Below are 17,634 nucleotides of genomic sequence, written 5' to 3'. Positions count from 1 at the left end.
TAGCTGGGATAGACTTCCATGTGCTTGGAAAATGACATGGCTCTTACATTCTTCGGGTATTTTTATCTGTGTAAAATCTTTGATATGTATAAATATTTCAAAGAATGTGGATATAATTGAGCTGTAATTAAAGGGCTTTCTGGGTAGAATTACAATATCCCTCTCGTGGTCGATCTGTTTGTTTAATAGAGTTAAATAAGACACTGAGGAATAGTGTGTTCAAGACTGGCTCTCACTATGATGTAGCCTGGCTGGCCGAACTCATTGTGTAGACGAGGCTGGATTCGAACTCACAGAGATCCGCCTTCCTCTGCTTTCCAGGTGCTGGGACTAAATGTGTGCTCCACCACACCTCGCCAAGGAACAAGTGTTTTTAAATCTTTAGAACAATGGCTCGGGAGTTAAGAGGCTCAGGAGCTAAGAGCACATGCTGTTCTTCCAGAAAACCCAGTTTTGGTATCCAGCACCCACATCAGCTCACAACCATCTGTAGCTCCAGGAGTCTGAGCCTCTGGCCTCCAAGGGCACCTCCACTCACATACACATAGAGCTGCACACAGACACACTCATGCCTGCACATAGTATTTTAGAAACATAAATCTCTGAAACAAACACACACCTTTCTAGCACTTTGGTTTCTTGTGAATGAGTCTGTCATCCCACAGCCACACCTACTTGGACCAGTCACCATTTTTTTCTGTGACTTTCTAAAACCCCACCTGACTCACTGCCCCTTGGTTTCCCTGCTCAGAAGAGTCATGTAGGGAACCTGAAAAGACTCCAGCTGAACAGGAGGCAGGTTGGAGAGAATGCTCCCCTAGTCCCATGCTGGATTTCCTCCTTGGCTGAGAGCATCCACAGAGCCCAGCCAAAGGGCGATTTTTTTTTTTTTTTTTTAAACTGAAGGCCTGGGGTTTCTCTTGCTCCTTCCAAGGACTAAAGGAAGGCAAGGAGATGATGCACCTGTAATAGTCACAGACTGAAAGGCCTGAGTGCAGGAGGGCAGCCCTGCCCTCCCACCCGCTCCTGACCTCATTGGTGGAGAGTCGCAGCTAACCTCCACACATCCGACCTTCCGCCCACCCGCTGTTAGTGGGAGGAAGGTCACACTCCATCCTTGCTCTTTGTTGTACAAAACCCTGCATGAACCCAAACATGTGAACGCCTGCTTTGTGTACAGTGACTTTAAACTGAGTTTAAAGTTGAAAGTGCCCCCCACCCACCCTCCCGCACTCATCCCCACTCCCCACCCTCCCGCAACCCCGCCTCACACTCTCTGAGCACTTTGCTGCCATGCCTCGGAGTTCACTGCCCTCTGAGTTTTTCCGCTCCTGCTGTCCAGCCGTGCACTGGCCCACCCTTCGTCACGTTCAGGCAGGCTAAAGTTCCGAGTGCTGATAGAATAACCCCCAATTGAAAGTGTCTGAGGAAAGCTTGTCTCACGGTGTTCTTGATCATTCTACCTGCAGAAAACCTGTCTTCCCACTTTCCTAAGAGCAAGCAAGGTGGGTCCACTAAGCATTCATCCATCACTCACTGCACCTCCTAACAGGCTTCCCTCCCCGAAACAGTCTGCAGTTTCCTAAAGTAAGCTGAGACTGCAGCGTGTACTCCCACACACACCTCATCCAAGTTCACCTGCTACCCAGAAAATCGCTTTTCCTGCAAGTGCATGCTCCCTGGAGCCCTACATGAGAAAGTGTTTATTTTAGGATCTCTGGCCTTGAGGATGACCTTGAACTTCTAGTCTTGCTTCTGCCGTCTGCTGGCTTTGAACCTAGAGCCTTGTGACCCTAGAGAGCATTACCGGTCCAGCTGCATAATTTCCCCGGAAGGCAAGAGGCAGCCCTGGCTTCAGTTCAGGGTGGTCTGGGTTGTAAGCCATGTGGCCTCCTTAGGGCCGGTGTTAGTCTGCAGAAGGGGGGCAGGACTGCAGAACTGCACGGCCGAGGGCTGATGGCTGCGTTGAATCTGACTGCAGAGCACTACCGCCGCCGCCGCCGCCGCCGCCGCTGCATGGATGATGCAGTCACGTCTCTCCTCTTCCTTTGCAGGGAAGGAGACTGGTGGGAAGCCCGCTCCTTGACAACGGGGGAAACTGGTTACATCCCAAGCAATTATGTGGCTCCAGTCGACTCGATCCAGGCAGAAGAGTATGTTGTTGTTGTTGTTGTTTTCTCTAACTCCTGCTTTGAAAAGTTGATTGTCACAACAAAATGCCACTGACGTGGCACAGGAGAGAGAAGAAATTCACCAGTGATCAAGGGTTGAGAGAATATAATGCTGCTGTGTCCCTCTGATTTCTGTCAGGTCTCTGCAATACACTGTGTTAGCTTCATCTCTTCCTTTAAGCCTGTCCATTTTCTTGTTTAGAAGCTTCTATGAGTACCCTACATGAAAACCCTCTAACTTGCTCTAGATTAAAAACTAACGTGGTGAGATGCCAACCGCAGCTTGTATTATTGAGAGCCTCTGGTGCGCCTGCAGTCTGCTCCCCGGGCACCGAGGAGGCAAATAATTACTAAAGAGTGAGCTAGGAGGCTTCTCCCTGGTAATCAGAAATATTGAGAGTCCTGACAAGACATACCTTCTGGCTCCGGGTAAAAGTATTTCACATACAGCAAGTCCCATAGCTTGGAAAACATTGCAGCTCTGGGTTTCAGGTGATGTCTGCCTCTGAGGTCTCAGTGGTTCTCGTGGCTGATGGACACTGACTAGCAATCACTCGGCCTCACTCTCCCACTGGAGGCCGTTTAGGAAAAGTGCCGAGAGACTCCAGGCTTCTCAAAGGCTCAGTGACGGATCGCTGTTCCTTCTCCTCTCAGAGACATTTGTAGGACGCCAGCAAGAGGAGATGGACAGTGATGTCCCGAAGTCAGGAACTTGGCCTCCGCCCAGCCCTGGGACCTGGCCCACTAGAAAGGGAGAGGAAGTCAGGTGCACACAGCCTGCAGCTCTCATGTTAAATTCTGCTGTGGATTTGTTGAGGCACAGCAAGGAGGATTAGACTGGTCACCCTCGCCAAATCCCCGGTCCGATCGGTGTCTCCTCTAATTCCTTTGTATCGACTGTACTAAGGAGATCGGTTTCCGCTTCTCCAGCACCCAGTGGCTTTGAGCTGTTTTTTCTCCCCCTCCCCTCCTTATTAATATGTTTCATTATCAGTAAATACATGTGTTTGTACTGAATTTTTATTGTAGGACAGATTTGTAAATATCTCCAATGCCTTTTCAGAATTTAAAACTCATTAATTACGGAATAACATTACTTTGATTTAACTGGAAACCCATTGGCTACGTATTTAAGTCATACTTATAATAATAAGGATTTTTAATATTTTAGGTTTTTTTAGATTAGGGTAGCTTTTTCTAATAAAGCCTATGGTTTTTACGTGTGCAGTTAATTAGCATTGTGTTAAAGAACCGCTTAGTTAGGTGTCCTCCACTGTTCTCCAAGCCCCCTTCCCACTGTTTTACACGGCATCTTAACTGAGTTATTGATACATAACCAAGAAAGACATTTCTCACAGAATATTGTGTCATGTCCTTCACACCAACTATTGCTAGACTGGGATTGTGGGAAATGTCCCCTCTCAAGTCACCGGATTTTCTTCAGTTAAATTCTTTCCCTCACAGGACTGATGGTGAACTTGTTAGCTACATTCAGATGTGATGGACTGTCATTTTTAAAGCTGCATGCTTCCATAGTTAAACATCCTAAAACTTGTTCCTACACACGGATGCTAGTGGAATGCTCCTAAACTCTTCCCTGGGCCCTTGGTACACTTATCCACTCACCTACAAGACAGTCCTGAAATGTGAACCAGTTGCCCAGCTCTGGTTAGGGCTTGGCAGTACAGGAGAGGAGACAAGAGACACGTAAAGAGAGATCCTGAGGTGACTTAAGGTTTCCTACCACGGCACAAAAGAGCCATCAGTTTGCTTGAAGGGGATGGTAAAAGGTCTACCCCACCGACTCATTTCCCCGCACATGCTCATTGACTGTGCATAGATCTCAGTTGTGCGGTAAGCTGTCCCTACAGCTGTGTCCAAGACAGCCGGGCTGCAGATCCCAGGCCAGGTCACACCTGCAGGTGCGCAGGGATGAGACAGTCAAGCCGGGCTTTCAAGGACAACAGTTGTCTCAGATCAGGGCTAGAGCTGACTTCCTTTCTTGAGAATTCTCGTAAGTGGAGCTTGAATGGAAATGTTGTCCACCTTTCTTCTTTCTCCATCCTGAGTGAGCTTCTTGTTAAAAATAATGCTTGATCAATGAGCTGTCTCTCTAGTAGGGCTGCGCCTTGGTGTTTCCCAGGAGTTGTAATTATGCTCAGGAATCAAGGGTCTCATAGCTGAGCTGCGGAAGCATCTCCTGCAGGTGGCATTTCAAACAAGGTGGCAGGTTCTCTTTCTGTGCATGCAGGTGGCACTTTTCACACATGTGCGTTCCTGTCATCCTAGAGGGAAGGAAAACAACCCACAATTCAAATCGGGTGTTTTTTTTTTTTTTTAAGAATGAAAGATGGAAAGAGGATAGAATCAGGGATAGATTGAAAGGGCACTGAATGAAGCTAGAAAAGTAAACAGTTGGGGACAGCGGGGGCAACATTGGGAGAGAAGGAATTTGTGGAGGAAGAGCTGCTTCGCTCAGTCACAGGTGGCCTTATTTTCTTCCCTCCATCTCTCTCAAAGGTGGTACTTTGGAAAACTTGGCCGGAAAGATGCTGAGCGACAGCTCCTGTCCTTTGGAAACCCAAGAGGTACCTTTCTTATCCGCGAGAGCGAAACCACCAAAGGTAAGATCTGGAGCCGACGCAGCTGCCTTGTCGTTCAAGTCCATGGATTAGTCTTGAGGCTGGAAGGCTTTGCTGTAGTGCACAAGGGTCTTAGCTGGCCCGGCCCCTCCTGCCTCCCGGAGACTCTGGAACTGCAGACGGCTCCGGGAGAAGTGATCTGGAGCATGGCAGACAGCATCGCTGCCTCAGACGCGGGTCTTGCCAGAGTGCCAGTGTCTCTGCAGTCTTTCCTTTCCCTCTTCCCTCTGTTAATAAGTCATTAGCGCCCACGGGAGGAGGTAGGTCAACGGGGCGGGAATGGTGGTCTCTGGCCCCATGTGTCATACACTGGTAACCTGTCCCTGTAAGGTGTCGGCCAGCAGAGTTCTGGAGCTTCCTTTCAGGGGAGCAACGCTTCATTTCCTTTGTGCCCACCTTCTGCTCCTCCATGATCTCTGTCCTCAGCCTCCCCGCCTCTCAGGTACCCCATGGGAAATGAAACAGGAGACAAGCTCACCTCGAGTCCAGTACCGCCCTTAACCTTGCCCAGTGTGATTTGGTCTGGGCCGTGTGAGACAACACAAGAAGCTGAAAGGAAACTTTAGAAAAATAGCTGGGAAGTTTTAGTTCCAGGGGTAGAGTCATTTTGTTGCTGACATCTTCTGACACTGGCAGGACAGCAAGGGTTGTCTTTGTCCTGTGACTGAGTAGAGATGGTGTGTGTGTCTGTACAACCCTCCTCCCTCCCTCCCTCCCTCCCTCCCCCCTCCCCCACTCTCTCATATGTGTGTGGTGTGCACGTGTGTATGTGTGTAAGCATGTGTGTGCATGCATGTATGTGTGTCCTTTGATAATTAATAGAATAGTTAAATAAATGAGACCCTCGAAACAGGCGGCGATCACGGGTGACTGACCCCGCTAATGCTTTGCCTGTTCCCCAGGTGCCTACTCACTTTCCATCCGTGATTGGGATGATATGAAAGGAGACCATGTCAAACATTATAAAATCCGCAAGCTTGACAACGGCGGGTACTACATCACGACCCGAGCGCAGTTTGAGACCCTTCAGCAGCTCGTACAGCATTACTCAGGTAACCTTAATTCTGACCACCCTCAGTGTTCGGAAACTGAGAGGGGTTGGAGGAGTGGGTGGGGGGAGTGGGTGGGTCCAGAGCGGGAAGGGAGAGGAGGAGATCACAGGTGCCTATGGAGTCCCTAAGGAGAGCTGTTTGCTGTGCACGCCCTGGCACCAGACTTGAACTGGTGGCTCTGTTGCTGTTCTACCACAGATAGCATTGTCCTCATGTGCTTTTCAGAGGTTCCCCCAAGTAGAAAGCAGTAGTTTAAATCTTAAAAGTTGTTGTCGTTTTTATTTTCATAACAAAAGTCCTGGCAAGGTCTTTCCCTTCCGCCCTCCTGTGGTACAGAACTGTCAAAGGGAAGGAAGAAAGGATTGTCCCTGGGCAGGCTCACACGAAACATCCCTTGACGCTCGCCCTGAAGTGGGGGTGCACACACACCCCTGCATTTCATGACCATTGGTCAGCAGAAGTAAATCTGCGTTCCGTTTTCCACGGGCTGCTTCCCACGCAGGCTTACGTGTATGGCCACAGCTCTCTATTACCTCTATTGTGACTTTCGGTTTTCTTTTTTGAGGCAGGGTCTCACTATGTAGGCCTGGTGGCCTCAGACTCAGCAGAGCTCCACATGCTGAGACTAAAGGTGTGTGCTATCACACCCAGCTGTTGGGATGACGTTAAACAAAGATTAGGCTGTCGTCACACCAAGTGACAGCACTGTTTTGTTCTTGGCAATTTAATTATTGGATACATGTATATGTGCGTGAATTTTATCTAAGTATGTAGCTTTATGTGCGGTTGTTTAATATGCTCTGCTTGCTTTCCTTGGTTAACAGGTGTGTCCCACTGTACAGTGCATGTGCACACGACCCCCCCCCCTTTTCCTTTTCCTTTGAGATAAGGTCTCACTTGTAGCCCTAGGTATCCCAGCATTCATTGTGTGGCCCAAGGTGACCTGTCAAAGTTACAGCAGTCCTCCTGGGTCAGCCTCCTGAATTCTGGGATTACAGGCAGGAGCCACACCCAGCTTTTTTACCCCACATTGAATAATATTTGTGCTATTTTTAGCACAAAAAAATGTAGTCTTTTAAAAATAATAAGAAATGCCTATGAATTGATTCTGGCCATTGATGAGCAATTGAAAAAATTAACAGTACCTGAGTAGCCAATGATTCAGGCATTAACTCTCTCACTCTACATGGATTCTAATGAAATATTGAGAGAAATGGAGCAGAAAATCTCCCTGAGCTTCAGAGACATACACAAAACGCCTGTGTGTTATAAGGATTTTTCAAATGCTGAAATATATTTCATTACAGGCAAACATCAGCAGGATCCCCAGGGTTTGGATCATTTGAAAATAGTGTGCTGCAAAGGGCACCTTAATAACATCATAAAGCTGGAAGGAGAGCGGAGATGAAGAACAATAGACGTTTTTTAATCTCAGGGAAAAAAAAATCTATCTTGAGCTAGATTTGTTTTTATATTGGCTTTTCCTCTTTCCCTCTTGCACGTAGAATGCCTTTGAAATGCTGACACATAAATAATTTCCTGCCTAAACATCTCAGAACTAGATTCCATCAAAAAGAAAAGTGAAAAAGAAGCTAAGAATTCCCAGAAAAGAGGCAGCCAAGTTTGTGCTTTGAATCTGAGGTGCTTCAAGGGACATGGAGGGCTCTGCCCGCCTATCAGTCCAGGCTCTGTGTGGCTTGCATCTGTCCCTGAGGGCTTGTTCTCTGTTGACATTTAGTCGATCTCCCCTTACCTTTGCTAGATTCTCAGAGGTATCTTTTCAAAAAGGAAGGAGGAAAACCCAACCTCCCAGTAACCCAAGCAGTAGCTCTGTTTCCCTGTCTTTCATGTCCTTGGGTTTCTGTGAATGTTAATTTCCACTCTGCATTTGAATCCAGACTCCTACATTATACGCAGGAAGCTGTTTAAAGGTTGTGTTTTCATGTTTGTTTGTTTTTAGTGGAAAATTGCCCATAAAAGCTGTGCAAGCACACAGGACGGTAGACCAGAATCAGAAGGACGAAGCAGTCCTGAAGAACATGTGACATGCTTTGCCGGCTGCCGGTGCCCCTGAGGCCCACCGACAGACCAGCCTTCTGTGGAGGGCTCCCGTGATCAAGTCACATTTTAAACACATTTGTACCAGGGAGATTCCTTCAACCCCTGGGCCATCTAGATATCAGAAGGGAAAGGGACAGTCACATGTTTATTTTTATGTATGTACTGTTTGAAATTAGCAAGGACATTTTCAGAATTCCAGAATATGTATGCTAGTCCGTTAGACCAAAGTGCAGAGAAGCCAAAGCACTCTGCACCTGTGTATACGGAGCATGCCAGGAGCACTGCAAAATCCACGTCTGAAATGCCCTCCTCCGCCCCCAGCCGATGTTGGCTTGTGTTTGTCGAATCTCCTGTGGCCTGTGCAACTGTTGTTACATGTTCTGCTCTTCTCTCCCTCACCACTGCCCTGCTCCTCCAGAGAGAGCCGCAGGTCTCTGCTGCCGCCTAGTAGTTCCCTGTCACAAAGGAATGCCAAGGCTTACCGATCTGTCTGTCAAAACCAAAGATGTCTGGGAGATCCCTCGAGAATCCCTGCAGTTGATCAAGAGACTGGGAAATGGGCAGTTTGGGGAAGTATGGATGGGTATGCTGAGACTCAATTACTCTTTTATTAGCTTCCTCGTTTGGGAAATCCCAAACATCAAAGATGGAAGGTGAAAATAAAGATATTTTTTATGACCAGGAAGACAGACAGTTTGAATTACTCAATTTTTATTTTTTAAAAAAAATTGGAATCTCTCAAAAAGATCGAAAAGAGCAAGAGTGGCGGGTGGCTCAGGTTGCGTTGTTGCCGGTGGAAGGAAAATTCCAGCCTGCAGAGCGCCTTACCCTGCCCTGCCGGCTGCAGACATTGGCTGGATGTTGCCCTCAGGGCACGTCACCTTCCATCTTTCCTAGTGCATGCATGATTCTGGATTATAAAGACTGTGTTCTCTTTATTAATTCCCTCTCCTGTAGAGAAAGCTGATGGTTTGTGTTTTAACTTAACTGTGATTTCATCAAGTTGTGCCCCACAAACTTCTGGATTGGCTAAAGATGCTTGGGAAGTTGCACGTCACTCGTTGTTTCTGGAGAAGAAGCTGGGGCAGGGGTGTTTCGCTGAAGTGTGGCTTGGTAAGGCAGAGGGCACATTCTATTTTGGCTGCATCTCAAAGCCAACGAAAAGGACAGTTTTGAACAGAAATGCATATGTGACCATTGGGACCGAGACCCTTGACCTGTGTAACTAGATGGGTGTCAAGCCCGGGTTTGCAGAACGTGGTGGCACCTTGCTGTGTTCACCTGTCCTATTTCATGTGGCTCATTAAGCACCTGCAGACAGGAAGCCAACCCACTGTGAATGTGGTGTTTTCTCTTCCTGTGGAATGGGATGGTAAGATGCTGTGTGGGGGCAGCTAGAGAAAGGTCATGGGCCTTTTGCATGCCAAGCCTGGGTCTAAACCCTTGCTGGATGATTAAGCATAAGTACGGGCCTGTTTAACACCTCAGAGCCTTGGCTCCTCATCTGTTAAACCAGAGTCATAGCTGCTCCACTGGACTGTTTTGAGGATTATGTCAGACATGTTTAAACTTCCTTGTAGATCTTAGATCCATGCACACCGTTCTTCATTTGCTGGTCAGTAATGCCGACTGCACTGGGCCCTTGAGATTTATAACCCTCTGGGTCAGGTGCAACTTTGCTTACAGACCATGCACAGACTTAGATCCCTCCCAAAAACATCTGTCCATAAAATAATAAAGTATTGGGACCTCCCTTCCTTAGAGTCTAAAAGGATATAAACAGGTACGTGTGATCTTCAGGTATAATCCCCAGTAAGAGAGTTAATGTAATCAAAGTGCTTGAAACGGAGCAGGTACCATGCAGACACATAAACAGATGCCCAAATGGATAATGGAAGTACACAGACATGCATGTGTATATATTAGCTTCTGTGCATATTACAATAGTGAATCCACATTAATGTGCCCATCCCTGTCTAGACGTTATCTCAAGTATTTAAAATCTGCTTATATAACTTGTTCTTCATTATCTATCCAACTTATAATTGAAGTTGTAAGTCCTAAGGAATTTCATCAGATCACACAATCAGGAAGAATTGGACAGATACTATAAGAAATTTTATCTTCCAACTTTTGGAACTATCACCTTTAAATCATCATTACAGAGCATTAAGGTGTTGTTTCCCATGGAATGGAAGAGTGCGGATAGAAGCCTAGACAGTTACCCGAGCTAAGAGAGGAAGAGCGCACTGGGCTGAAATTGGAAAATGTTAACAGTTAAATCACGGAGGCCACTTAAAAGTTGTCAGTTCCCATTTACACTGAGTGGCAGATAGTTCCTGAGATCATTGAACTCTCTAAGCCACTGGCTTTCATAGGTTTTTTTCCCCCATAGGATACAGTTGTGATTATATGTTTTCACAAAATAATAAATGATTAATATACAGGCTCCTTAGATCTGAAGTCAGGTTACATGTTAGTCAATCTTGGATTGAGCCTGTATTTTCTTTCAAATTGTAAGCAATATAGTCAGAACTTAGCAGATTTTTATTTTCCCTTTACAAAATTATCCTTCAAAGTCATCAGTTAAAAATGGAATAAGCCAGAATTTTGTCTTTTTATTTGAGAACCAAAAGAGAATGAAAAGCTAGTCCATTGCTGTATTTTACAGATGAACTAACTGATAACCAAACCAGCCTCACCTTTGGGTCAGCTCGATTTTTGAAGAAGTATTTACACACAGCGTTTAAATACTTCTCTTCTTTCCTCGCTGCTGTTTGGTTTTGGAGTCCACCTGCTGGAAGCCATTGTTCTTGTGGCTGACTCTCCAGAAGCCTGAGGGATTCACCTTGCTTGGGGAAGTGTGGGCAAGGAGCCGGTGTGCTCCTTGCCTCTGCTTCTGGGCACATTTAGCACAGCTGCTAAAGGACTCAGTCAGGTAACTCATCCCGTGCAGATGGCTGGAAGCCTAGAACCAATTGCCAAGCATCCTCGCTGCGTGGCCATATTTTTATGGGGGCACACCCTCTAAGATGGAATTTCATCTAATTTTTTCCAGGCTTTTCCTGTTATCTGAGGGACAACTATTGGATACCCAGGCCAATTCTAAAATCCTAGACTCTCATCACTTCAAGAGCCCAGAGCTTTTTGGTGTAAATTCATAGTTAAATGGATGAGTCATAATAAAGACTGATGTATAGCAAATAGAAATTGATTCAATAACTAGTGAATTATTAAACAACTATGAGTAAACTCATTTTTTCTGTTGAAATACATGACTGAGTCCTTTGCAATTGTCTTTGCTCATAAGAACCATTTAAGGTTTTTTAAAACTTAAAGCCTGATTTTATGCACATAGTTGCTAGTCAAAATTATTTTCCCCATGAAAAGAGTATCTTTGGGTTGACTTAGTCTTGTGGATGTTTGTAGGTACCTGGAATGGAAACACAAAAGTAGCCATAAAGACTCTTAAGCCGGGCACCATGTCTCCGGAGTCCTTCCTGGAGGAGGCACAGATCATGAAGAAGCTAAAGCATGATAAACTGGTGCAGCTGTACGCCGTCGTGTCCGAGGAGCCCATTTACATCGTCACGGAGTACATGAGTAAAGGTACGACAGCGCTCCCCCACCTCCGCCTCCTGCTGGCCGGCTGCAGGTTCCAGGGACTGTTACTTAGCCCCCAGCTTCTACATGGGCCAGGGATTCCCCTCAGGAATGTGCCAGCTGTGCTCACTCAGGATAACACTTAGAAAAGGGGGGTCATTGAGTTTGCCCCCCAGAGTCTTGAGAAGTACACTTTGGCCTGTTACACATCAGGAGTGTTCCTTTCATAATTAAAACATCCATTTTAAGTCAGGCAGCAGTGGCGCACGCCTTTAATCCCAGCACTTGGGAGGCAGAGCCAGGCGGATCTCTGTGAGTTCAAGGCCAGCCTGGTCTACAGACACCAAAACTACACGGAGAAACCCTGTCTTGAAAAACCAAAAAAACCTCCCGTTTTATATCAGAGCTAATGTAGAGGGCTATAAAACCTGCTGCCATTTTGAATCAGTGGCTTCTCTTACATTTCCCTTTTTAGGGCTAAATAATCAATAGCAGACAATTGGTGGGTTAGTTCAGGCTTCAGATCAACATCTTTCTCCCCAGTTTTCTCTTCAAATGTCAGGTGAAGAAACGATATGCAGTTATTCCCTCCCCTCCCTGAACAGTCATGTATTGGCGCACACGTGTGCATGTGTACATCATTATAATCAAACCAGCATTGTTGGGGATGAAGCCAGAGAGCACTTTGTTTTGGAAAAATAAATGAGGCAAACAAGAAGCAGCCTTAAAAGGCCGTGCATTGTACTTTAGAAGACACTAGTGTAATTTTTCTTTTCTCTGCACTCTCTTTTAAAATATAATTGGAATTTTTTTCCTGGCAGATTGTTTGCCCTTTGGATCCAGGGTTATTTTGTAAATAGCTTTGTGATTAAAGCATTTTAAAAAAAAAAAAAAAAAACGCACCCCACTGAGGGCCATCATGTGCCCCCAGCTCCTGCAACTGATTATCTCCGCCTTGGTGTCAGTTCTGGGCCTCCTCACGCAGCTTCCAAGCGTGGCTCTGCAGCTCTGTCTGTTTGTCTCAGATGTCTGAGGCAGAGGCCTGGCTGCCCGTGATCTAATTAAGAAGCTCTCTGCCCCACATTCCTCAGACGCTGCATTCACAGCTTCAGACCTGAAAATGAGTCAGTGATTCTAAAACTCACCAGTACTGGAGTCACCTTGAGGACCTCGGGAAACAGGGGTGTCTGGGTCTGACTCCAGAGTCTCTGACGCAGTCGGTGGAGCCTGGGCCGGAGCCTGAGGATGGGCACTTCCGGCACATTCCCTGGCAGAGGACGCCCCTGGTGCCAGCACTGCGTCCTCAGTGCTCACTCCCCTCTGCAGGGGTGACGGGGCCATGTGACCATGGTTCGGTTCCTGACATACCCTTCCCTCCTCGTGACAGAAGAGGCGATGAAGTTCATCTCTTCTAGTTCTACCAAACTCTTTGTCCTGAGAAACAGAATAATTGCTGTTTATTTCCAGACGCTAAAACTTGCTCCTTAAAACCTGGAATTTGTTTCTCTGCTTTTTATACAAACCTTTCTTTTTCTTTCGGTGGTATTGTCCCATTCAGCTGTCCTTTACTTACAGTAAGGAAATCACATACAGCCCACAAGGAGTTGTTGCCTTTCCGAGTAAACTAATATTGTTTTATGCTTCACTCATAGGAAGTCTGCTTGATTTCTTAAAAGATGGAGAAGGGAGAGCTCTGAAGTTGCCAAATCTTGTCGACATGGCAGCACAGGTAGGCTGTGGGGTGCCTTGGTCAGGCGTGGCTGTATCGGCATGGGCACATGAGGGTTGTGGTGTGACAGCTGTGCCCTCCCCTCGGTTTCCCCAGGTGGCTGCAGGAATGGCTTACATCGAGCGGATGAACTACATCCACAGAGACCTGCGATCGGCGAACATTCTGGTGGGGAACGGACTCATTTGCAAGATTGCTGATTTCGGGTTGGCGCGGTTGATTGAAGACAACGAGTACACAGCGAGACAAGGTGGGAGATCCCGTGACAGGCTCCTGACTGCATCCTTGCTTTGCACAGCCTTCCTCTTGACTGGATTTCTTCCGGCTGCCCTTTCTTTTTTCTCTGAGCTGGCAAGAGTATGACAGTTCTCAGGTGGGGGATTGGTGGGCCCAATAGATGGGTGCAGTACTGGTTTGGTGAGCAGGTGTCTACCGCATGGTCCGCCTGCCTTTCTGGAAGTGTCAAGGTCCACAGTGCTCTGCTTTTGGAAAAAGAATGCTCTGGGAAACCAAGTTATAGCTCGTTCCCAATCAGTCATGTCCCAGCAGAAAGCAGGTGACACTCTAAGGGAAGACTAATAACAGTCTTTTTACAAAGGAACAAGCAGGGATTCAGAACACTGAGCACAGTACAGTGCCTCAGAGCTAATATCAGGGCAGCCAAGTTTGGAAGGTAAGAGGAGTGGATAGTGCCAGAGTGAAGGCGCCTCCTAGTACAGAGCCCGCAGAGGCGCATGGAGGCTGATCCTGACCTCAGTCTGCAGCTGCCTTCCAGGGCCCCGACCAGGCCAGCCTCAGACTGAAGCCTTGATGAAGCCTCTTGAGTTCAGAGCACAGAGTGAAGGGGAAAGAGATGGTCTGGAGGAACTGGAGGGTGGCAGTTCCTTCTTTCTTTCTTTCTTTCTTTCTTTCTTTCTTTCTTTCTTTCTCTCTCTCTCTCTCTCTCTCTCTCTCTCTCTCTCTCTCTCTCTCTCTCTCTCTCTTTCTTTCTTTGCCTCCACTCAATCCTTGCAAAACTTCACAGACAGTCTTTATGTAAAGCACATACCAAACCCGAAGCCAGCCCACTGGGGTGACTGTATGTGAGTTAGTAGAACTCCAGATGTCAGGAAGGAATTCCCGAGGGTGTTTTCTGCCTTCCTGGTTGTTTACATGTCCAGGTGTGGAACAGAGTGAGGAACTAGCAACTATGGAGGCTTCTCTGCCTTTGAATGCCTGGAACTCAGCAGAGGGTGGGTTTCATTGGTAATACTAACCAAAGCCTGGCCACCTGAGCCAGGCTGAACAGTAACTGGAATATATTGCAGGATGGTGCTTTCTACAATTTCGGAATGAATAATCGCCATTTCGCTCATTTCTAGAAGCTTCTTTTCCTAGTTCTCTCTCCTTTTTGCTTTTAATGCCAATTCTTCCCTTCTTTCATTTGACTCAGAAGTATGATGAAAGATAAGGGAAAATGTCAGACTAGCTCCTGCCTGCTTCCAGACACTGTCCAAATGCTCCATTTCATGTTGGGCAAACAGCTCGGCTATTTGAACGCCTCCAACATGTGGCATTGCTTGTCCTGGAGCCTGTGCCCACACAGTGAGCCTCCCCGAGGGATCACGTGGGGTAGAGCATGTCCACAGACACACATCCAGAGTTGGGGAACACAAAAGGAGACTGTGTCTCTAAGCAGAGAGGCATGCAGACATGACTTTGGTGACACGATGTGCCACGAGGGTCTGAGGGAATGTGAGCAGAGCCCTGGCCCCGAGGGAGAGCAGGTGAAGGTTGATATCCGAATATTTGACTTAGCCAATGGCTCCAGTAGAACCCGGGGGCTTCCTTCTGTGTGAGAGAGATGTCAGTGGCAGAGGGGGCGCTTCAAGACTGTTTTCTCACTTTGAACCAGACTTTGGACTCTGCAGAGTCTGTGGTTAACACCCTTCACCCATCCATATATGAGAAGGGGGCAGGGCCAGGAGCCAGCAGATGCTAACAGAGGTGCTGTTAGAAGGGCCTGGCATCGTTCATTAGGGTACCTAAAACAGTGGTCTTAAGTGACTGGCACCTCTCGTGTCAGCTTCTGCTCTGGGGCCTGCCTTCCGGCCCCGCCTCCCCATCACATCCCGACCTCTGTCTGAGCTTCTTTCCGAGGACCAGCCTTCATCCTTTGTTCAGCATTTCCTTGACTTTGGTTCCCAATCCTTCCCTCTTAGATAGAACATTGTTTCTTCTTCCTCTCCTTTACCAACCCAAACACTGGGATGGGGTAAGTAAGAATGAGATGACTGGACTATGGAAGGAGATACTGTCTTGAAGCAGAGAACAAGGAAAGGCCAGGGCATTTGTGGAGCCGGAACTGCCTGACTTTCGAGAGGCAGGAAAGAGACTCAGAAAGTTAGCAGTCGTTGGTGCTGCTCTCGAAGTCACGAAGCTCGCAATGAAAGACCAGGATTTCAGAACAGTACAGGCATGCTCTCGAGCTGTGCCCGCTGTCTCTCATCGAGACAGTGAATCAGAGAGCAGAGTGTGAAAAATGGAGAGAATTAGTCATAAGTCCTACTTCCCCTTTATTTTATGGAAAAAGCCTTCAGGGGCAACCTCTCAAACTCACATGTGTCAGGGGTCTAGAGAGAGTTTCATTTTCCAGCCTTGGATAGCCCAGCTGTTTCTACAATTCCTGCACTGGGTCGGCCCCACCCTGGCCTTTCCACTAGATAGAAAGGTCCGGCATGTATTTGCCAATGTATTCTGCAGATGGCATGCGTGCTGCATGCCGGCGTTCCTGCCGGGGATTAATCAGCTCCTCTAGACAGCTGGTCCATGTGCCTAATAATATTTGCAAGTCGGGTTTTATGTCACCCGCAGGCCACAGCCGTGCCGCATCTTGATTGTGGGAGCGCAGGCAGTGTTCTGAAACATGTGCCAGATGCAGCTATTTTAGGACCGTGAATGACAATTGTTTGCAAAACAGTTGTGAGTTCCCCGTCTCAGGGTGCTCTGCAGTGTCTGTCACTGCACACAGACACACCAGGCAACAAGGTGTGACAGCGCAGGCCACGGACACCCCTGCAGCGTGGAGCTCTGCTGCAGGGCTTCCTGTGGTGTTGATCCTGTAAGCCCCACACTCACCCCCTCCACCCCAGCTTGTGAGCAGAAACCTGCTGGCAACGGGAGGTTCAAGACCAGCGCCTAGCATGGTAATCCTCCACTGACAGCAGTCTAGAAGCAACTAGAAACATTTGGGATTCCTCGTAATCACCTGGACATCTCACAATTAGACCCAGTTCCTGTTTAGTCATAAGCTCGGCACTAAATTCTGTCCATCTGGAGTCTCTTAAAGAATCCGTGGCAGGTATTTGAATGCTTTGTTTATAAAAGAAGTTGTTTCATGAAGACACCCAGGCCAAAGCCAAGGCCTGTACCTGTGTAGCCTCACCTACTCCTGGGGCTGAGGAGGGAAGGTCTCTTCGGCCCAAGGATTTGAGACTGGCCTGGGCAAAATAGCAAGACTCCAACTTGAAGGAAGAAGGAAGCGAGAGGGGAAAGATGGAGGAAGCCTCAGGGCTCATAAGGGCTAGCGTGAGGAGGACCACGGGAACATCAGAGTCAGGCAGTGAAGCCCAGCAGTACCGCCCACTGACCGGGGCCCTGGGCGAGCTGTCTTCTCCCATGGGCGATTGCTTGTCTTTAAATGAAGATGCATCTTACTGCTCCGTGTGTTCTCCCATCGTTGAACGCAGCCCCAGCTTGTGGGAACCGGTCACGGTCACCGCTGTTCTTGTGTGGTCTAACACGGGACGAGGCTGCTGGAGATGGGTAGGGCAGCCCTGGAAAGACCAGCTACTGTGCAGGAGAAAGGAAGAGCAGCCAGAGAGCATCCCCGGAGGCAGTGTGGGCAGTGGTTAGGGTGGAGCAGGCAGTAGGGCAATGAGAGAGCATCTACATCTTACTTCTGAGAGGGAGGATGAGCCCGAGTTGGGGTTGGCTGCATGTGAAGTATCCATGCTGGTGCATCTAAACCCAGAGAGGCCCGCGGGATGGCCTCTCCTGAGCCACAGCCACAGCTAGGTGCTCCAGCTCTCATCCTCCCCCACCCCCTGTCACCTCCACCTTCCCCTGGTTCTGCTGACAGGCACCTCCCTATTCCTGTTCCCTTGATCCTTCCAGAAGTTACCACAGCCCCCACCTGGGCCAGGGCAGTGAGACATACCTCTGTCTCCCCTGTCCAGTCCCAGGGCCATCATTTTCTAACAGAGAATGAGAATGGGTAGGAGAATTCTGCACAGACTCCGTCTTCCTTCCTGACCTCTCAAGCAGCTGAGGACTGGCTAATGTTGACTTGAACCTAGCACACTCAGATCTGTGGACACAATTTTTTTTTTCAATTT

General features: G+C 47.8%; 1 protein-coding gene across 7 annotated transcripts in view; it reads left to right on the top strand.

Moving 5' to 3' along the window:
* Fyn (FYN proto-oncogene, Src family tyrosine kinase) overlaps window positions 1-17,634 on the top strand; it is a 199,512-nt gene that overhangs the window by 157,652 nt on the left and 24,226 nt on the right. For 5 of the 7 annotated variants that reach the window (XM_037200517.1, XM_037200516.1, XM_028874838.2 and 2 more), the window contains 7 exons: window positions 2,055-2,153; window positions 4,692-4,795; window positions 5,716-5,865; window positions 8,345-8,509; window positions 11,356-11,535; window positions 13,182-13,258; window positions 13,355-13,508. In XM_037200517.1, the coding sequence (XP_037056412.1) occupies window positions 2,055-2,153; window positions 4,692-4,795; window positions 5,716-5,865; window positions 8,345-8,509; window positions 11,356-11,535; window positions 13,182-13,258; window positions 13,355-13,508 (929 nt within the window). Of the gene's footprint in view, window positions 1-2,054; window positions 2,154-4,691; window positions 4,796-5,715; window positions 5,866-8,344; window positions 8,510-8,883; window positions 9,040-11,355; window positions 11,536-13,181; window positions 13,259-13,354; window positions 13,509-17,634 lie in introns of all 7 variants that reach the window. The other 2 variants (XM_028874841.2, XM_028874840.2) reach the window with 1 other exon arrangement.

This window comes from Peromyscus leucopus, chromosome 8a, assembly GCF_004664715.2.
Source record: "Peromyscus leucopus breed LL Stock chromosome 8a, UCI_PerLeu_2.1, whole genome shotgun sequence".
Taxonomy (NCBI): domain Eukaryota; kingdom Metazoa; phylum Chordata; class Mammalia; order Rodentia; family Cricetidae; genus Peromyscus; species Peromyscus leucopus.
Note: the sequence above shows the minus strand (reverse complement) of the source record. Positions and strands in the feature narration are given on the sequence as shown.